Source organism: Caretta caretta, chromosome 14 (genome assembly GCF_965140235.1).
Source record: "Caretta caretta isolate rCarCar2 chromosome 14, rCarCar1.hap1, whole genome shotgun sequence".
NCBI lineage: Eukaryota > Metazoa > Chordata > Testudines > Cheloniidae > Caretta > Caretta caretta.
In genome coordinates, this window is record NC_134219.1 from 14,842,135 (window position 1) to 14,864,829 (window position 22,695).

The 22,695-nt window shown below is 45.1% G+C and overlaps 1 protein-coding gene across 1 annotated transcript; it reads left to right on the plus strand.

The window, feature by feature from the left end:
• On the plus strand, positions 1-20,107 carry LOC125621258 (E3 ubiquitin/ISG15 ligase TRIM25-like). The gene is made up of 6 exons (XM_048817970.2): positions 1-591; positions 5,188-5,283; positions 5,994-6,227; positions 9,191-9,353; positions 14,953-15,015; positions 19,566-20,107. The coding sequence occupies exons 1-6, from the start codon at positions 1-3 to the stop codon at positions 20,105-20,107; spliced, it is 1,689 nt and encodes a 562-aa protein (XP_048673927.1).
• Positions 20,108-22,695: the final 2,588 nt, after the last annotated feature.

Sequence of the window (22,695 nt, forward strand, 5' to 3'; positions counted from 1 at the left end):
ATGAGCAACACAAATTTTTTTTTCCTTGAGGACAACATCGTGTGCCCGATCTGCTTGGAGGTGTTCACAGACCCAGTCACCACCGCCTGTGGGCACAACTTCTGCATGGACTGCTTGCAGGATTACTGGGACCACCAAGCTGTGATTGGGGAATGTCCCTACTGTCCACAGTGCCGAGAACCCTTCAGCTCACGGCCTCGACTCCGCAAAAATATAAGCCTTGGAGAAATAGCAGAAAAGTTCACCCGGGAGGAGGCTCAGGCGACAGCCAAGCTTCCCATAGCGGGTCCAAATGACGTCCCTTGTGATCTTTGCTCCTCTAGGAAAGTGAAGTCCATCAAGTCCTGCCTGCAGTGCATGGCTTCCTTGTGTGAAAACCATACCCAGCTGCACTATGAAGACAAAACTTTTAGGAACCACCAGCTGCTGGAACCCATGGGTGACCTGAAAGCCAGATTATGCCAGAAGCACCACAAGCTGCAGGAGCTGTACTGTAGGACGGAGGGTGGGTTAGTTTGCTACACCTGCATCCGAGAGGAACACAAGAACCATGATGCAATCCCACTACAAGAGGAGAGAGCCAGGAAAGTGGTAAGTATGGATGTCTCTCTTCCTCTGAGCCCAGACTAAGGGGGTGGGGTGGGGGTTTAATAAGGAAGAAGAGTGGGGTTATCTAGAAAAGCAGCTATCTAGATCTGAAATAAAGCCCTGCCTACACTGCATAAAAAGCATGGGAAGGAACCATTCTTTGGAACTCCTTGTGCTTGCAAAGACTTGCACCCACACAAACCAGCCACCCCAGACCTCTGGTCATAATAATTAGTTCCAACACCTATGTCAGATCTTTAGCAGAAGTCTGGTTGAACCAGTACGAATGGGAAGCTGTCCTGGTTCAGAGAATTCTAACACCAGCCTACAGTGGAGTACTTCACTTTTGAAAATTACCCAGAAGCTCTTGTTTTCAGCCACAGTGCTGTGCATTATGGGATAGGCGTTTCAGGAATCCCCCAGAATGCACTGGTACAACCACTGTTGTAAGGTGCCCTGTGCATGTAATGCACCAAAATAATCAAACACATCACCGTGCAGATGTGTGACCATCGCAAGGACAACCAACCCGGCAGTTAGTGACTTTGCAATAGTTTCTTCACTCACAGAGTGATACAACACCCACTGGAATCCATGGGATGACTATGGGTGTAATCATCAGCTATCAATGATGCTATGCTGATTTTCCACATGGGAGGGTCTGGTCCATTGATTTCAAGGAGAATTAGATCAGGCCTTTAGTGGAGACACACCCTCTGTATAGTCAATTCCCAGTCTCCTTCCAGGGCAGGCAATTCCAGGGATATTAAAGTAGGTGGCTCTCTTGAGAGAACAAGTAAATTTGTACCTAACTCCAGAGCAGCTTGTCTAAAATGCCTGCAACAAGTTGCTAACTGCTTGGATCTGTCCCAAGATTTAAAAAAAAAAAAAAATCTGGGATGCAGAGACCTGAAATATTCCCTAGGAAAAACTGATCTAATCAATCCATGCCTCTGTCTACTGGGGAACATGTATGCCCGGCTACACCACCAACCAGATGTGAGGAAAATGCTTTTTTCCCCAGCCTTATTGAAGGGGACGTAATGCTTCTTACTAAATTGGATCAAAGCACTCCACCTCCACTTGGCCTCCAACATCTTTATCCTCTGAACAAATGAAGACCTCTGAGACAATTGAACTTGATGAGGGTGGAAGCTAAACTCTTTGAGGGGGGGGAGGGGAGGGAGCCCTAAAGACAGGCCCATCTGCAAGTGAACATAAGAAGCGTCGAGGAGGAAACCGTTGAATGGAATTTTGCATTCTTGGTGGTGATGTAACACTGACAGACCCCAGTCATCGGTGGGCTGGATCAAACCTGGGACCTCTGGAGCTAAATGCGTGAGCCTCCACGGCATGAGCTAAAAGCCACATGGCCATTAGCTAAGGCTGTAGAGCAAACTCATTAATCTCTCTCTAAGTGGTCTCAGTACCACTTGATGGGACAGAGCACCACACCCAGGAGGTGTATGGGTTACAGTGGGAGGTAATCCCATTGGGTTCTCCAACAGCCGTGTCACTTCCTGATTAGTTTGGAGTAGAGAATAGGGAAAAGGGAGGGGGCAGGGATTGGAAGGAATAAATCTTTTCCGTACTTCAGAATACTATAAAGAGGGGAAATAATCATAAAAAGGCACCTGGTTAAGATTCAGCAGCCTGGTATAAATATGTTGAATAGGATTTTCAGAAGCACCCCCTGATGGCCTCTCTCTTTGCTCCCATTGAAGTCCATGGTAAAATTTCCATTGAGTTCAGTCAGAGCAGAATTAGGCCATTGCTGAGAGCTTTGGAAAAGAGCTCACAGAAGCATCCTTTCTTTTCAACAGTGTGTGCTTAAAGCTCTCCCATATGCCGGTTGTCATGTGCCCATTTCTTTTACCCATCTATTGCTTCCTGCCTGCTGTATCCATGTCTTCAATGCCAAGTTTTAATTTTAAAAAAATAACATCTAACTATAATGTCCTGAGACATGATACACATTTAGGAACAGAGATTTTCAAAGGCTCTGAAAGTCGATGGGAATCGGGCATCTACATGCCCTTGAACAACTCCCCATAAGGTCCTGTCTCTGGCAGTGGCCACACCTGATGCTTCAGAGGAAGGCAAAAACCTCTCTTTAGTGGACCTGGCCAACCAGGCAAAGAGACACAGGGATGGAGGCTGTTGAACTGGCCTTCCTGGGCTCAGCAAGGAGTTCAGCTGCCATGCTGAAGCACAAGATTTGAGCATGCTTATCTTGTCATGGAACAACGGCAACCGCGCACAGCGGATTCCTGACAGTCATTGCCTTCTCTGCGGAAATCGGATAGTGCTGGAGGGAAGGGTTAATAGAACTGATGCCCACGTAGCACTGTTATGGGCGCCAGGAAGAGCCCATAGAATAGGAAAGAGCTTTTGCTCAGCTATAAATACGTGGCAGAAACCGATTGTAACTCCGGATATCATGCCTTTGCTCTTTTATATCTGTATCGTGGGCCAAGAGCCTCAGCTAGTGTAAATTAGCCCAGCTCCACTGACATCTGAGAAGCTCTGCTGACTTGCAGCAGACGAGGAGCTGGTCCTGAGCGCTTAGCAATGAATAGCCCAGTATTCCCTGAGATGCATGTATTCCTCTGTCTGTTCTATTTCTGGTGGTTTAGAAGTCAATCAGTGCAGAAACAGACAGAATGAAACTGCTGAAGCCAAAGCAGGGCCATTTGTTGATCTGATCCTTTGGAATAAAGTTAATTTGCAGTGGATCTGTCATTTGTAATAGTGTCCTAGGAGAGGCTTGGCTGATGCGCCAGTTGGAACATTGGGTTTTTGATAGTCTGCGTTTTGATAGTCTGCAGGGAGCTGAGCCGAGAAATTGCCAGATGCTTTTCTGCGGTCATGCTCCTCAGGGCTGTGAGCTTGTTAGAGCTCAGACTAAGAAGGGTGAGGCCTGGGCAATACGTTCTTGAAGGCAGGGAACATCTCTTACTGTAGAGCACCTTTTGAATTCAAGGCCCTATGGGGGAGTGAAGAGGTCTGTGTACAAGGAGCTTTTTGCAGGACGAGACCATGTTCTGTAAAGCACAGTGTGAATTTATGGTACATTTATTATACTATTACTGTTAATCACACTTGTATGTGAGACCACCCAGGAAACACAGGCTGCTACCAGAAGCTGTGAAGCTGGCATTCCTTCATGGTTACTACTGAACCAACATCCCAGGAAGGTGTTTGTGTGTAGGACTGTGCTGTTGAAAGTACCACCTCTCTGATGAGATGTAAATTCAAGGATCACTTGTGGTCATAAAAGGCCTCTTTTGATAAGAGTTAGGGACATTAGCCCCTGTCTCCTGGGCAGGTTTTTTCTTTGACCAGTTACATTCAGCCAATCTAAATACCCTTTCCAGTTTCAAGTGGATCTGGTAATTTTCACTTTCCTACCTGACCTGTTGTGTAGTGTTAGCTGTGCACTGTTAAACAGCTGCCCCATTCCACTACACAAGGCACTTAAATGATCCTTCAAGCTGGCCAGAAAATGGGCTTCCCCAGGAAATTTCAACTTTTCAGTGAAAAAAATCAAAATCCAAAATATTTCAATTTGGAAATTCTGCAATGCTTCATGGGAGTTGTAGTCTGGTTACTTCATGTCTGAATTCTCTTCTATGGGCTAGGCTCCCAAGCAGACTACATTTCCCTTAATGCATCACAGTCTTCCCAATGTTGAGGAGAAGGCAGTGCATCGTGGGAGTCCTGGGCCCTGGTGCATAATGGCAGCGTGAGGCACCTAAACCACCTCTTCCTTGAGGCATGGCTGGAGCATATCTGAATCAAAATATTTCAGTTTTCAAGCATTGATTTTTTTAAAATTGAAAAATCAATTTTTCCCATGGAAGAATTTTTTTTTTTAAGTCAAAAACCCCATTTCACTCTATAAAAAAAAATTAATGGAAGATTTTTGATGAGCCCTACTGATTCCTGCTTCTAAAATGCTTTGAAATGGAAGCACTATGTAAATGGAAAATATGTATTAATAGACTTATGCTGCTTTACATTTGTTGAGGGACTGGCCAATTAGCTGGATATTTTTATTAGTGATTAGCAGATAACTCACTGACAATATGGATATGTAAATTATCCTCTTTAGGTTTCAGATTGAACACTCCCTTGATGAATGAGAGTAGCTGACAACTCAGAACTATTGTTACAGGCTGTCTCAGGTTCAGGACAACACTGCATCAGATTTCCAAGTCTTCCCAACCATCGGAACTTGATTTTTTTTTTATTTTTTTTTTTTAAGTGAAAGCTGAGATTCGGGAGCACAATTCTTCAGTGACCAGTGGCTTCTGCAGAGAATTTTGCATTTGTGTAGTCATGGAATGCTACATGTAGGGTGAGAATATATTTACAGTGAATGTAAATATGTTCATGTGGGGGAAGGGATAGCTCAGTGGTTTGAGCATTGGCCTGCTAAACCCAGGGTTGTGAGTTCAATCCTTGAGGGGGCCATTTAGGGATCTGGGGCAAAAATTAGGGATTGGTCCTGCTTTGAGAAAGGGGTTGGACTAGATGACCTCATGAGGTCCCTTCCAACCCTGATATTCTATGATCCTATGTTTCTTCCTTTCCCAGGTGGAGGCCAAGAGAATACAAGCCAATGTGGAAAACCAGATCCTGATGATGGCATCAGACAGTCACAAACACAAAGGGAGGGTGATCTATCTCACGGTAAAACTGCTGCTTCCACTCTGAATACATTAGACTCAGCATGAACCAAATTATTTCCCAAACGGCAAACTGTCAGAGGGTCTTTAAGATGGTGGATCTTAAAATAAGAGCCACTGTATCACATGAGATCCAGAGATTTGGGGGGCGGGTCTCTACCCTCAGAGGTACCTAGTATTAGGGTCTCTCCCTGTAACTGAGCTAGCAAAGAGACCCTCAATTCAATGGCATTTGTGTACATTACAGAAAATATTGGAAGATTTTCCAAGGAAGGAACAAAGTTACTCTTTTTTTATTATTGTTCATTTGTATCACCCCGTAGCCCCAACAGTGGCCCATGATCCACTGTACTAGGGCCTGTACAAACACAACCAAAAGACCGTCCCCGTCCAAAGGAGCTTACAAAGCAGGATCCTCAAGGGGGTCAGATTCCGATCCCCTAACATGCTGAGGAGCCGTGGGAGCGATCCCCTTGCAGAGTGAGCTACTACTCAGCATGAGCTAGGGTCAGCAGAATCTGCCCAAAGGTACTTTAACTATCCTTGTAGGGCAGAGGCCTTTTCCTCTTGTTATCCTATTTACTGAGCCAATAGCCCAGAACCTGCTCGGAGAGAGTGAGGGAGGCCCTTTTTGGGAGCACATCAGGTCTTGAATCCATGTGCGTTACAAAGAGCAGTGACTGGAGTGCGTGTGTGTGTCTCCTTCCCACCCAGAAAGTGGTCAAGAATTCAAGAGACGAGGTGAACCAAAGCTTTGCAGAGATCATAAAGGAGATCAAACGAATGCAGGTGAAGGTGTTGGAGTTTTTGGACAAGGAGGAGAGAGCAGCCCTGATCCATCTGGGGAATTCCATTCAGCAAAAGCAAGGGAAGCTTGCTGACCTCAACAAGCAGAACCTCTGGCTGACAGACCTCCTTGACAATGCAAGTGACCAACAGTTCCTGCAGGTAGAGTTCACCCCTCCAACCTGTGACCACAGTAAACTGCACCCATCAGTATGGCCCAGTTGTCCTTGTGTAAGAGGTCTGGCCTGATGCTTAGCATCCACATCATCAACCACTGCCCCCTGCAGTTACTTCAGCTACAGGCAAGAAGTACAGTAGTGGTGAATTTCCTATACCAACTTTTGGTGAGTAGAGGCTATGGCTGGAGTAGCTGAGAAGGGTCTCACAGACCGCTTTTCTGGATCATTCCTTACAGCACCTTCTGCAGGGAGAAGCTGGGGTGGGATTCCCAGCTTGAGGATACACAGGGCAGCTTGAAGAGCACTGGCATGCTAATAAAGCCCCACCACCTTGAGTACACACCTAGGGTCGCAGTTGGGCACGTACACAGAACGCCCATCCCTGCCACTCATGCTGCCCCAACTACGCTCTAGTTGTAGCGTGCTAGATCAAGGAGAGCTAGCACAAGTACACCTCTGAGCTGAGAATCACACCCCCACCTCCAGGTGCAGATGTACTCTCAGATTAGAGTAGTTATGAACACCCTGTAGCCATCACTACTGCACCGATTTTTATTGATCATTTTCACTTTATCAGCCAAGGAAACAGAACCATGGGGACGAGGAACATAAGGGGGAATATTATGGCATGCAACCGTTATTCATTATAATCACAAACTAACAGTTACAGTATCATCTTTGCCCTCTGATTGATGTGAAGGGGTAAAATAAACTTCAAATGCGAAGATCATCTATTTGCATTTGCTTTATTTTAGCTAAAGGCTGACAGATTATTATACTGAGAGTCTTTAAATCAAGACTGGGATAGCTTTCTAGAAGAGAAAAGGAGTACTTGTGGCACCTTAGAGACTAACCAATTTATTTGAGCATGAGCTTTCGTGAGCTACAGCTCACTTCATCGGATGCATACTGTGGAAATACATCCGATGAAGTGAGCTGTAGCTCACGAAAGCTCATGCTCAAATAAATTGGTTAGTCTCTAAGGTGCCACAAGTACTCCTTTTCTTTTTGCGAATACAGACTAACACGGCTGTTACTCTGAAACCTTTCTAGAAGAGATGCTGTTGCTCAAACAGAAGGTGGGAGCATGAGGCAGAAATTACTGGGCAAAAGTTCTATGGCCTGTGTTATGCAAGAGGTCAGACTAGACACCAGAGATGCCCCTTAATCATAGAATATCAGGGTTGGAAGGGACCTCAGGAGGTCTAGTCCAACCCCCTGCTCAAATCAGGACCAATCCCAATTTTTGCCCTAGATCACTAAGTGGCCCCCTCAAGGATTGAACTCAGAATCCTGGGTTTAGCAGGCTAATGCTCAGACCACTAAACTATCCCTCCCCCACTTCTGACTTTAATCTGTGAATCTATTATTAGAGAAGCACCTAGAAGCCCTAGCCAAGATGGGAGTCATCGTACAGGACCTAGCACCCCAGACACATAGAAAGTGACAGCCCCTGCCACAGAAAACTTACAGTCCAAATAGTCTCGGAGTTATCCCCATTTTACAGATGGGAAACCAAGGCATGGAGAGTGTAAATGACTTGACCAAGTTCACACAGAGGCTGTGGTACAGCAGAGATTGAACCCAAAACTCTGGAGTCCAAGGATGCAAAATATTTAATTCATTACTAAACGTGTTTAAGATTAGCAGGTTCTGGTCTGGCCAAGAGAAAGACAGGAAACCAATACAAATCATCCCAGTTGCTCTGCAAAAACCTGGTTCTGTCTGACTGATGAAGGTAGGGACAAGAGAAACACACTGAATATATTTTACTGCAGGCTTTATATGGAAATCAACAGATGGGAATCCTCTAATTCAAACATTTATGAGGAATATTATGCACTCAAAAGCTAAGCCACGTCACGCTGGGTAAACATCTGCCTGGTTCTGAATTTAATAGGGTACAAAGTAGGGGGAATTTTTTCCCACAACTCCATTTGAAGTTTTGGAACCCTCCTACAATCAAAGCAACAGGACCATAACCACCTTGAGACTGAATGAGCCAAAAAGCCAGCCCCGTGGCTAGTGTAAATCAACATCGCCTCCCCACCCCCAACCCCCTCGGAAGCTAACAGTGAGGCCAAATTTCCCAAATCGAAAGAGGCTTAAAACTCACTTTGTTTTTAAAAAACCTCTTTAGCTTTGGAAATAAATCGTCCAGTGAGATGGTAACAAATTGGACCATCACAGTAGCCACATAGAGCTGTTAAATGTTCTTTCTTGCATATGCTACTAATCCTTGCTTTAAGCGCAACTGTTTGTTTTTTCTGGACTGCATGCTTCTGTTCTGAGGCAGCGGGGAACTTTTCTTAACACCAAAAAAAGAAGTCAATGTTTCAGTGAAATCCAAGAGGATTTACTTGGATAATAAAGACTCCAGCAAAATGGAGGAAAGGATCTTGTCTGGCCGTTCGAGTGGCTATAAAGTCTGTTATTTCATCCAAACAAGTCCTTCAGAAAGGGGCAATTCCACCCTGTGCCACGGCCTGTGCACTACTTAAACCCTATTTTGAGGGCATAAGTGGAACTTAAGTGGTGCATAGGCTGCAGAGTAGGTCTCTGCACTGAGGCAAATGTCACCCAGCCCAGGGTGCTGGAACAATGTGTATAGTGGGGGTGCCGAGAGCCATTGAACCAAACTGTAAACCCTGTATATGATGGAAACCACTTCAAGCCAGGGGGTCCTCTTGACATGTTACCCCTTCATACATACACTCTGGATCCTTCCTCAGAGCAGATTGGTGAGAGGGCTGAGTTAGAAAAATTCATTATGGGTCAGATTCCAGTGTGCTTACCCCAGTTTAGGGTCTCCTTACTCTCCAAGAAGTCCCTTTCACTCTGTGGAGTCCATGGAAGGAAGGGGATCAGATCTCGTCCCGTGGCCTGGTTTCCATGAACGCTGAGGAGGTTTCTTTTAAAAAAAAAAAAAGGTTTCTGTCCTGCTAGGAATTCCCAAAGCTCAAGAAGTTGGGAGCCTGCACTGAACCCGTCGTCAGTCTGAAGTGCGAGGAGAGCTCGAGCTTTGTCAGCCTTAGACAGACTCTGGGTGACCTGAAGGCTCAGCTAGCGATGGTTGGCCTCTGCTTCATCAATAAAATCCTCATGAAAGGTGAGTGAGCTTCTTCCTTTGAGATCTGAATGTTTTTCCCCCAAAGGGGGCATTTTCTGTGCAATGCATTCCCAGGTTCCAGTTCCTTTGGATGGCTAGGAAAGCATCCTGCTTACTGATCTCCCTGTACAGAATTCTGGCCATGGCATATACATTTTTAGTGGCTCAAACAGGGAATACCCCACCCTCACCAGGTTTTCAGTGGGGAATTCTGTTTTGCCATGGACTATAGACCAGGTCGGGACTCCAAAATATCCCCTGCCTCTCCGGTCTAGGGTGGTCACCATTTCCTCCCTTGAACTCCTCCTCCTCTCACGAATGACTGTGAACTTATATCTGGCTGGTCTAGACAATAGGTCGGTTGACTCCCTCGATGCTGCTTTGCAGAGCATTCAGAGATTGCATCTATGGATCTAGCGCCACCAGCCTTCTATTGGGAGCCCAAGTAGAGACCCTTTATGGAGCAAGAGACTGGAAGATACATCTGATGAATAGTTTCTTGAATTGCTTAGCTACCTAGTCACCCACTGGCTTTGAACAACTTTGTTCCTCATAATTTCATGTATCCAGTTTCAGGGGTACTAACCTCCCACTTCCGTCACAGGGTTTTATTGAGGAACCTCCGAGCCTGTGAAGTCTCATCTCTGGGCTCTTGTTCCTACACTGAGTCCTATTGTCTCCTCCAGCTCACTTTCCCATTTAGTGCTCATGCTTTTGCCCGTAGAATGTGCTATCAGCCACCAGCGTCTTCCCATTAACTTCTCGATTGGGGCACTAGAAAAGGGGGCTGGAGTCCATGGTGGGGACTCCCTCCTCTAGCTCCAGTCAGAACAGACTGTCCCTCCAGTTCAGTCACCAGGGACCAGACCCTTGACTGGCATAGGTCAGAAGAGCTCCATTCACTTCAATGGGTCTATGACAATTTCCACCACTACCTCTACATACCATCCTCCAGTGGCTATCAGCTAACCTGGGGGTAGCTGGTGTTTTCTCCAGCCTGGCCAGCCCTAGCTTTATCGATGCTTTGCTGGTATTCACTCCTGTTTATGCTTTACTGTTTCTAGTTCCCTTACCTGAAATATGCAAACAGAAAACAACAAAACTAACCTTTGACTGTTCCCAGCCACTTAAAACTGTGACCTGGGTACTTAAAGTATGAATCTCATTTCAGATAGCGAGCAGTGTATAAATCCTGCTGACTATGCCACTATGGCATTTTGAGATGCAATCAGACTGGGGAGGGGCTGTGTCACCCCTGCCCTGCAACTTTAGAGGCCTCTTAATGCTTTACTTCTGTAGCTCCCACCTGGGTAGCTCACCAACAGCCTGCCAGCATGCAGGTAAAACCCTGAGCATGTGTGTGTGGCTACAGCCTCTCTTCAGTCACATGCTGGCTTCCACCAGGCTTAATTACCACTTGTAGGGGGACTCCACCACACTCCCAATCTCAGCCCTTCCCCAAAAATGTGTATTTTGTTCTGCATTGTCCAGTCCTCTCCTGGACAGTTCAGATAACAAAGGTTGGTTGTCCCTGTAAGGGACTAATATACAACAACTTGCCCCTTTTAAATGGAATTACCCACACTGGATTAATTTTGATTAAAGAACAAAAATGTTTCTTTAACTACAAAGAGGTAGACTTTGAGTACAAGTAATAAGGCATTAAAGGCAAAAATGGTTACAAGAAACCGATAAAACACTTCCTAGTACTAAACAGACTAGATGTGGTTCAAGGTGAAGTTCTTACCACAGGTTCCCAGTATCACTGCTGACCAAATTTCAGGTCAGGATCTGCCCCCAAAGTCCATAGGCTGTTTCTTTTGCATTCTTAGGTTGAAAAGAGATGGATAGGGAGAGAACTTGGGGTATTTCTGCCCCTCATTTTTAGAGTACAGTCACCCTTTGAAATGCATTTCCCTGAGTGTGACCCCTAGATAAAGTTCTTTCCAGCTGAGCAAGGAGACATGGAGTCTTGGGGGTGGGAAGAGGTTCATGTGGTTCCTTCTGTCCCCTCTGTTTGCTGAGATTCAGATTTTCTTTGTGGTCTTCCTTTTTCCTCTCACTGTCTGAGGACTGTATACAGCATACATGCAAATTGAGGTAAATACACACCCCTGTGATTAAGACCTGCTTGACCAGTTTTATCTAATCATAGAATCATAGAGTATCAGGGTTGGAAGGGACCCCTGAAGGTCATCTAGTCCAACCCCCTGCTCGAAGCAGGACCAATTCCCAGTTAAATCATCCCAGCCAGGGCTTTGTCAAGCCTGACCTTAAAAACCTCTAAGGAAGGAGATTCTACCACCTCCCTAGGTAACGCATTCCAGTGTTTCACCACCCTCTTAGTGAAAAAGTTTTTCCTAATATCCAATCTAAACCTCCCCCACTGCAACTTGAGACCATTACTCCTCGTTCTGTCATCTGCTACCATTGAGAACAGTCTAGAGCCATCCTCTTTGGAACCCCCTTTCAGGTAGTTGAAAGCAGCTATCAAATCCCCCCTCATTCTTCTCTTCTGCAGGCTAAACAATCCCAGCTCCCTCAGCCTCTCCTCATAAGTCATGTGTTCTAGACCCCAATCATTTTTGTTGCCCTTCGCTGGACTCTCCAATTTATCCACTTCCTTCTTGTAGTGTGGGGCCCAAAACTGGACACAGTACTCCAGATGAGGCCTCACCAATGTCGAATAGAGGGGAACGATCACGTCCCTCGATCTGCTCGCTATGCCCCTACTTATACATCCCAAAATGCCATTGGCCTTCTTGGCAACAAGGGCACACTGCTGACTCATATCCAGCTTCTCGTCCACTGTCACCCCTAGGTCCTTTTCCGCAGAACTGCTGCCTAGCCATTCGGTCCCTAGTCTGTAGCGGTGCATTGGATTCTTCCATCCTAAGTGCAGGACCCTGCACTTATCCTTATTGAACCTCATCAGATTTCTTTTGGCCCAATCCTCCAATTTGTCTAGGTCCTTCTGTATCCTATCCCTCCCCTCCAGCGTATCTACCACTCCTCCCAGTTTAGTATCATCCGCAAATTTGCTGAGAGTGCAATCCACACCATCCTCCAGATCATTTATGAAGATATTGAACAAAACCGGCCCCAGGACCGACCCTTGGGGCACTCCACTTGATACCGGCTGCCAACTAGACATGGAGCCATTGATCACTACCCATTGAGCCCGACAATCTAGCCAGCTTTCTACCCACCTTATAGTGCATTCATCCAGCCCATACTTCCTTAACTTGCTGACAAGAATACTGTGGGAGACCGTGTCAAAAGCTTTGCTAAAGTCAAGAAACAATACATCCACTGCTTTCCCTTCATCCACAGAACCAGTAATCTCATCATAGAAGGCGATTAGATTAGTCAGACATGACCTTCCCTTGGTGAATCCATGCTGGCTGTTCCTGATCACTTTCCTCTCATGCAAGTGCTTCAGGATTGATTCTTTGAGGACCTGCTCCATGATTTTTCCAGGGACTGAGGTGTGGCTGACTGGCCTGTAGTTCCCTGGATCCTCCTTCTTCCCTTTTTTAAAGATTGGCACTACATTAGCCTTTTTCCAGTCATCCGGGACTTCCCCCGTTCGCCACGAGTTTTCAAAGATAATGGCCAATGGCTCTGCAATCACAGCCGCCAATTCCTTCAGCACTCTCGGATGCAACTCGTCCGGCCCCATGGACTTGTGCACGTCCAGCTTTTCTAAATAGTCCCTAACCACCTCTATCTCCACAGAGGGCTGGCCATCTCTTCCCCATTTTGTGATGCCCAGCGCAGCAGTCTGGGAGCTGACCTTGTTAGTGAAAACAGAGGCAAAAAAAGCATTGAGTACATTAGCTTTTTCCACATCCTCTGTCACTAGGTTGCCTCCCTCATTCAGTAAGGGGCCCACACTTTCCTTGGCTTTCTTCTTGTTGCCAACATACCTGAAGAAACCCTTCTTGTTACTCTTGACATCTCTTGCTAGCTGCAGCTCCAGGTGCGATTTGGCCCTCCTGATATCATTCCTACATGCCCGAGCAATATTTTTATACTCTTCCCTGGTCATATGTCCAACCTTCCACTTCTTGTAAGCTTCTTTTTTATGTTTAAGATCCGCTAGAATTTCACCATTAAGCCAAGCTGGTCGCCTGCCATATTACTATTCTTTCGACTCATCGGGATGGTTTGTCCCTGTAACCTCAACAGGGATTCCTTGAAATACAGCCAGCTCTCCTGGACTCCTTTCCCCTTCAAGTTAGTCCCCCAGGGGATCCTGGCCATCTGTTCCCTGAGGGAGTCGAAGTCTGCTTTCCTGAAGTCCAGGGTCCGTATCCTGCTGCTTACCTTTCTTCCCTGCGTCAGGATCCTGAACTCAACCAACTCATGGTCACTGCCTCCCAGATTCCCATCCACTTTTGCTTCCCCCACTAATTCTACCCGGTTTGTGAGCAGCAGGTCAAGAAAAGCGCCCCCCCTAGTTGGCTCCTCTAGCACTTGCGCCAGGAAATTGTCCCCTACGCTTTCCAAAAACTTCCTGGATTGTCTATGCACCGCTGTGTTGCTCTCCCAGCAGATATCAGGAAAATTAAAGTCACCCATGAGAATCAGGGCATGAGATCTAGTAGCTTCCGTGAGCTGCCGGAAGAAAGCCTCATCTACCTCATCCCCCTGGTCCGGTGGTCTATAGCAGACTCCCACCACTACATCACTCTTGTTGCACACACTTCTAAACTTAATTCAGAGACACTCAGGTTTTTCTACAGTTTCGTACCGGAGCTCTGAGCAGTCATACTGCTCCCTTACATACAGTGCTACTCCCCCACCTTTTCTGCCCTGCCTGTCCTTCCTGAACAGTTTATAACCATCCATGACAGTACTCCAGTCATGTGAGTTATCCCACCACGTCTCTGTTATTCCAATCACGTCATAGTTCTTTGACATCACCAGGACCTCCAGTTCTCCCTGCTTGTTACCAAGGCTTTGTGCCTTGGTAATCAGGGCTATGTGAGTTTGAACACATGCTTTAACATTATACAGGGGAGATTTCATACTTTTACACGCAATGTTGCTGCATACATTTCACCATGAGGTTATTGAGCATTGAGTGATTAGTTTTCAAATGATACCTCAAGGCATATTTTGTGCAAAGATTTTTATAGTACTGTGTAGGATATGAATACAGAGGCGCACCCAGTCAGGGTCACACATGATAGGGATGGATTAATTTCACAAGGCTTCAGTTTGAATACACATCCAAAGTCAGGTACTTTGTCCAAGCTCCTATTGCTAGAAATCTTAGGAGAACAGACTTAAAAGGTTTCTGACCAGGCTGGGAAATACTGTAAGAACAACTTCTCTTGTGGTATTTCAGGGTTTCTGGGTCCAGCTCTGGCCAGGAGCAGCACACAAATGCAGAGATGTGTCAAAATGGGCCAGTTACCTTAACTGAACATTTTCCAGCCTGTAGCACACTTCACTTTGGGAGAGGGATAAAGGTCCCCAGTGAAAGGTGGTGGCTTTTTGCCCCCACCCCACCCATCTGATTCAGAGCTCACACATCCACCTGCACTTCCCAAGCAGCGTAAGCCCCTGCTGTGTCTCTTTCATCTTACAGGAATAACAATGCAACCCTATGAGGTGATACCAGCAGATATGGACAGGAAGAGCCTCCTGAAATGTAGGTGTTGGTACCACATTTGTCCTTTTCACCAGTCTTCTTTTTCTGGCTTCTGGGGAGGGTGCAGGGTAACTGCTTGAGTTGAGAGTGTCCTCAACTGAGGGAGCTCAACAAGCTGAAGTTGCCACAGTTTGACACAAGACTGGGCAGACCAGCCAAAGATGCAGCAAAATGTTTATTGTGAGAACAACGTGAGTTGTGCGGAGCAGACATGGGCCACTTTGGCTAGTGCAGCAGAACTGTAGACACAACGGTCATCTGCAGGGCAACAGACTAGTGGCCGTGTGTCATGTGATCTCCATATGTAACTGGTGCCGTACAAACGGGACTGAAAAGTCCCTGCCCCAAAGAGCTTGTAATTGAAGGGCCTGAACCCGGCACTGCTGGAAATGGGAGTTTTGCTGTTATTTAAACAAGGGTAGGATTGGCCCTTAATGGAGAGAACGCTTCCCATTGAAAAGGAAGCATTGTTTCGTGGGAAGAGAATAGGAGTCAGGAGGTCGGGGGTTTGTTCCCAGCTCTGACACCGACTCTTTGGGGTGACCCTGGGAAGACCCCAGTGTCAGCTTCACCCATTTGGACCATGGCCATTACCTACTTCACAGGGAGGTTTTCAGGCTTCTTTAGTGAAGATTTCGTGAAGTGCTTGGGGCTCTTCAGATGAAAGGCTCTATAGAAGTGCCAAGTAATATTAAAGTGACACTTTGGATAGATAGTAGGGAGATAGGCTATGTGTTTGTGTATGAACTTCATAGACATGAGGCTTTTGATTTGGATGAAAGCCTCATGTCTATGAAGTTCATACACACACACACATATAGCCCATCCCCTACTATCTATCCAAAGTGCCACTTTTAATATGGGCGAAAGTCATGGTGTGCCATTCAGTCTAATGAGAACAGAGGATCTCTAACCACTTAACTTGAACACAGTACGATGCCTGGTACCTGCTTCCACACAGTTCCTACGGGAAATTCATTGGCAAACCAGCAATAAAGAACCCCTCTATGTAGGGAGCTTTACTAGCAGGCACATGACCAAAATATCTGCCTCTATGCAGCCACCCCCTACCTGCAGAACCTCCAAGACACCAGGTGGTGCTGGGGTGTTTCGAAGCCCAGCTATACTACAGGGGTGCAATAATCCACAGAGGTTGTTGCAGCTAGAGTTTAGAGATGCCTTGGCTCATACTATGACAGGGGCCAAAGAAGCCCTCACCATGGACCCTATGTCCGTCAAAGCAGGAAATGCATAGGCGTCTTTCCAATCAGTTTACTAGTTGCATCTTGTTTAACCAATTTCAGACTAAAGCAAAGGTTGCCTGACCTGTAGTTTTACTGTTGATATCAGGAGAGATTTCAGTATAGACCCAGAGGATGCCATCAGGTCAGGTTTAACCCAAAATTTAGGTTTAGTAAAAAAATTAAGAAAAATGAGTTTTACAGAAACTCAAGACCAAAAGCCATGTTTCTATGGATTTGTTTTGAAATTCTAATGGAAACAGGTTCCCTGGTTCTTGAAACCTAAGTGCCAAGGCATTCTGGGATAAAACCCAGCTTAAAGTAGACTAGGAGCTGACTGAACAAAAGTGAAATTGACAACTATCTAAGCTGAGAGAAATGCAAAAAGTAAAATGAATATAGTAACAGGTGAGTTAGATTTTTTAAATTATTTCAGTTGTAATAATCTAAAGTTTGTGTAATATAAATTAGGAGTATTTTTAAAAAAACTAACAATGTTCCTTTAATCATTAGTGTATTTTTGATGAGATATCATGTTGTTAACAGTATGGGTCTGCTTTTGAAATATTATCTCTAATTTTGCAGACACAATTGTCTGTTTGTGGTTTTTTTCAATTGCAACTAATTGCAGGCACAAGTGATAAAATTGAGTAGCCTAAGTACTTGATTTGTGGGCACAATGAAGTAACTGGATCTAGTCTAACATTTGCAACTGCAATTAATTGTAGGTCTAAACTGTGCTTGCAGAATTAAGGCTGGATTCAGGCTCATAAAAAAAAAAAGTATTCTTTTATATTCAGAATAGAGCAAAGCCAGGTAGCTCTGCCTAGTTTTAAGAATACCTGAGAAAGTACTTTAAAAAAAAAACAACTCATTTCTACTTAGTACTAGGATTTTGTGTTCTGTATCTGTCCCGAATTGGATCTACCATGTCTTAATAGAAAGGAGTTAAGAGGAAAAGTGATATGAAGTAATCTTAGTATTGGTTACAAATTTAAAGTTAGCTATTGCACAAAAGAGAATTTAAGACTAAAGTTAGTTTTGAGACCAATTATTTTTCCTATACAAACCCTAAAGTGAAGGGAAATGTTTTAAGTTTCTTAATTATCAAAAGGGTTTTGTTTGAATTAAAATTTTCTCCAACAACCCAAACCCTGCAGCACTATCCTGGAGAGTGAAACTGACTAGAATTATTTTCATTGGCTGAATTAGAAGCAAAAAGTTATCCCACAGCATAAATAATGAAAAGTTCTGGGTGGGAGTTGTCTTTGGAGGGAAAAGAAAAATAAACCTAAGCCCAATTTTGCATCTGGCTTCAGAGAAGGACTGGGCCCTATATGCATAACTTCTTGATTAGAGAGACAAGGTAGAAGGGGGTCTTATCTTATAGGACTTTTAAATTATTTTGTTATGAAGAGACAACTGCGATACTTAAAGCTGCTGTATCCATTCTACACCCCTATTTATATAGTTATTCAGAACTTCTTGAAACACTCTCCTTTCAAGCTAAATTAAATTTAGAAAAAAGATTGTTTTGGCTTCAAGATCCATTTTGTTCAAAAAAATCAGATTGGCTTGTTGGCGTACCAGGAGAGTGGGGAAAATATACTTATTAAAAATAATCTTGCAGGTTTCTGAAGCCACTCTACAGCCAAAATAGCTCAGGATAGAAACTGAGCTTTGTTGTGTCAACAGTCCTCAATGAGAAGAGTCCAAGTGCTTCAGTGAAAACTGGGCTTATTTTGACTGAAAAATAAAAAATGTACTGTGCATGTGAGCCAGGACATCTTACAGAGGGGGGTTAACTAGGCTAATGATGGACATGACCATATCCCCATTGACTTGAATGGGAGCAGGATCAGACCTCGAGTGATGTTCTGGAAGGCTGCAAGCCCCGTGTACATCACGTGGGGCTAAACTAGCAGAAGAGTGAACAGCATGCTGAAGGTGTGGCAAGCTCAGGGAGAGCTGCCACTCACCTTTTAAGGGTCACAGGTGGGACACCTGCTGTAACTCACTCTAGGAATTGGAAGGAGAAGTGTTGTTGTCTCCCATACACCAGTTAAGTTGCACAGTAGAGAAGCTTCCCCCTAAATTACTTGGGATAGGGTGTTCCTAGAGGTGTCTAGCCAAATAATTTCATATTATGGAATTTACACTTGTTACAACCAATTTGTCGGCCAACAGAGAGTTTCAAACGTTCTGGAGAGGAAAGTGGCTTTGTTTTACTGGGGGGTTTCCTCTTCCCTCTCTTCTCCCCCTCACTGTTTTTTTTTATTTTAATAAAAGCCAAGGAGGAGACAATTAAGGCTGCACAGTTAAATATTTGGAAGATAGGACAGGCCAGTTGTAGACGCAATTTTGACTCCTCTCCCTTGCAGTGTACTACACGTATGTGATCATATGTTATTTCTCAGATACAGTATTACACCATGTGGGTTTTTTCCTTTAACTTTAGATACATATAACATTTTCTTGCAAAAAAGCACACTTTTACCTACACAGCATGTTACATTTTAAGAGCACAGGACAGAAGAGTAATAAAAAATGTTCATAGTATTATTTGTATGATTATAGCACCTAGGAGCCCTAGTCATGGGCCAGGTCCCCATTGTGTTTCCCACTGTATGAACCAAACAAAAAGAACAGACATACCTCTTTGGAGCTTACAATCTAAGCATAAGGTAAGAAGAGGTGGATACAGACGGGGGAGCACAAGGAAAAGAGACCATGCACTATGACCTACATGGACCACTTGAATTTGCAGCTAAGGCTCTGATCTGGAGCTCCATATGGTGCTTGCTCTTTCAGGCTACTTCTGTGCCAGAAGGGAAGCTTGTACGTGTCTCAAGCAGTAGTATGTTTTTAAATACTGACAGGATGCTCAGTGCTGTCTAGGACACGAGCAGCAGCCCTTGTGGCTTTCTCTCATTCACACCAGGGAAAACTCAGGCGTTAACAGCACTGAAGTCAGAATAACCTTGGGGTAATGCCAGTGTAGGTGAGACGAAATCTGCCATAGTCCTTCCCAGAGTAAATTGGGCATGTATTGGATTTTTTTTAGTGCATTACATGACCACCACTTCTCTTACCACTAGCTGCAAATCCTCTCTGTGGAGAGAGGAAACAGCCACTTGCCACTTTCATGGTAGGAATAGCTAATATCAGTCCCTTCATCATAGTGTTCCCCACCCTTCTGGTCTGGGAATGGAACTAGACTGAGCAGGACACAGTTTGACGCCTCCCTCCCCACACCTGTCAGGAGTGGATTCACTTTGGCTGTATCTCCTTTTGCCTCCTGTGAAACAGACTACTGCAATCTGAACTTCGATCCCAACACCGCCAGCGAGGAGCTCTTGCTGTTCAAGGAGACCCACTCCGTGCTGAACATGGGCATCCTGATGGAGTCTTTCTTTGGATCCTGCCAGGGATTCAACCACTGGCCACAGGTCTTGTGTACCCGCAGCTTGTGTGAGAGCTGCCATTACTGGGAAGTCGAGGTCTCAGACTCATGGGTCTGCTTGGGAGCAACCTACAGTTATATGCACAAGACTGGGAAGAGCTGTATCTTTTACCTGATTGGCCGGAACAATACCTCCTGGTGCTTGGAGTGGGACTCCTTGAAGTTCTCCGTCTGGCACAACAACATCCAAACCGTGGTGAAGGGCAGCTATTACAAGACCATCGGCGTCTTCCTGGACTATGCTGCTGGCTCCCTGACTTTCTATGGTGTCACCAACACCATGAACCTCATCTACCGCTTCCTGACCACGTTCACAGAGCCACTGTATCCTGCAGTCATGGTGAGCAGCGGCGGCTCCATTACCTTGAAGCAGCATCCATTACCTTGAAGCAGTAAGGGCAGACTTGCTCCCTGTAGCCCACAAGGGCTCTTTGTTGCTAATAAAATTCACTTCTACCTTATGGCTGCAGAGGTAGGTTTTTTTAATTGCTTGGCTACAGGTAAAAAAGCAGGTGATGCAAAATGGTGTTTACACTTGATATTCCCCTGGGAGAAGTTTTTTCACTACTCAGGGTCATCTGGAGGTGACAGGGGACTATCATCCACCTGTTTACACCAGCCTTTCCTTTATGCACCATTTCTCCCTGGTGTTCCATTACCTTTGTAATTCTGAAGAGGCTGGGAACCAAGACTCCTGGATTTTATTGCTTGTTCTACCACTGACTCACTGTGTGACATTGAGCAAGTCATGTAACCTTTCTGTGCCTCATTTCTCCCCTGCCCTCCCATCTGTAAAAACAGTGACACATGTGTGTTTTGCAAGGAGGTAGCAAGGCTTCTTCAGGTAGGCCAAGATTTTCAAGTGACTAGTGATTTGGGGTGCCACAACAAGTGACACCTTAATGAGGCCTGATTTTCAGAAAGTGCTGTGCACCCACCTTAACAAAACCAGGTGTAACACCGACAGACCCTGGTGGGTGGGATTGAACCAGGGATCTCTGGAGCGTAGTGCATGAGCCTCTACAGCATGAGCTAAAAGAGAGCTGGCTGTTAGCTGAGGCTGTAGAGCAGACTCATTTTATCTCTCTCAGTGGTCTCGGTGCCACTAGATGGGACAGAACACCACACCCACAAGATATGTGGGTTACAATGGCTCCTTTTAGGGGCCTAAAGTTGAGTGTGCTAAAAATTGAGGCAGGTGAAATTTTGGTACTTTTGAAAACCTTAGCCCGGGGCTTACGAAGGCTTTTCAGATGCAAGATGCTCCAGAAGAGTCATTTTATCTTCATAAATTTTTCCTCCCGTTACATTGATTCAGCAAAATACCAGATTCAACAAAAGATGTCAGTTAAGTACAAGCTTGCAAGGCAGCATGGAGCAAACCACTTGACAGCAAATACCGCAAGTCAGAACAAAGAAAGACAGGGACCAAAATCCATTTGTGAAGCCTCTTCCTGTGTAATTTACCTGCTGTATTGTTCCCAAACTCACTGTTACTTAACTCTGGTATATATTCAGTGCCTTGCAGTATGGGTTTATCATCTGGCGTCAAACGTGCCGACCACACTGGGTGAAATCCTAACCCCAAGTGGCAAAACTCCTGGTGACTTCAGTGGAACCAGGATTTCACTCAATTTCCAGGTTGCATTCAACATGTCTGAACAGAGGTTGTCCAAGTCAGGAGTGGGGTGGGGTCTGGGGGCCCTAAGGCATGTGTCCCCTTTCAAACACAACAGATGTTTTTTCCAATAGAAGGATATCCTTCATTTTGACAACTCATTTCTGAAGAACTCTCATCCAAATCTCTCGGGGGTTGGACTCGATGACCTCCTGAGGTCCCTTCCAACTCGGATATTCTATGATTCTATGAAATGTCCAGGAGTACCAATGGGCCATATCCTCAGCTGCTATAAATTTGAGTTAGTTCCACTGAAGTCAATAGACCTACACAGATTTACACCCGCTATGGATCAGACCCAGAATCTTTTGCTTTTCGTTCAAGTAACTGTGAATGAATATTGTGTACTGGTAATGAGGTTGCCTTCTGCATACAAGGTGATTTTACATTTTCCACTTCTGTGGTCTCTCCCTGGTATTCCAGGGTTCCCTCTAATCTTGTGTGCCAGAAGTTTTATCACCAGGACAAATAACAGGGCAAGACAGATCCTGCTGTACCCCTTTGAACTGGTGTCAGGTGTCAGTGAGAGTGCTGGTGTCATCTGTTTGCGTGCTGACTAAAGAACCTAGGAAATCTAGTCTACCTTCCAGCCAATGCAAAATTGTTCCCTACTTGACATTTAATGTTTTTGTTAAGCCAAGATTGAAATATCCCAAGGGGCAGCATTTCCAGCACCATCACATCTCTTGGGAAATTATTCCATATGCCAACTGATCTATCAAAGTATTTCCCAATGTTCACCCTAGATTTTCCCTTTCTTAATATTAACCCATTATTCCAAGTTGTGTTCCCTTTTTACTAGCCTGCACAATTTCTCTCCCTCCTTGTGGCTGGATTCTGTGTTCCATTAAGGCTTCTCTGCACTCATCTGGAGATATAAATGTAGCCTTAGACCTGGCCACTGGAGGATTGCTGGTTCTGCACCTAAGCTACTTGCCCACTCTGTCTTAAGTGACAGAGGTTCCTCTCAACCTGGTCAAATGCCTTCTTTAGCATCTAAAAATAGAATGAGGGCTTGAGTGAGATTCAAGGGGACTGAACAGATAGATAAAACATATCAAGTGATCAGAAGAGCTTCTTCCTCCAAAGAACCTCACTTAGGTCCCTAACCACAGCCTCAGTGAGAAGGCCATCTTATCTCATGGCCAAAATTTGTGTTCATATTTTTTTGCATCTATATTCAGCAGGAAAAGTCAGCCATTAGGAAGCACGCTCAAGCCAGATTTTCCTCTCTGTACTGTGGTAGTAGTTCAGTTTGCCCTGCAGTCTTTGGCAATCTTCCACCAATGTGTGTCTCA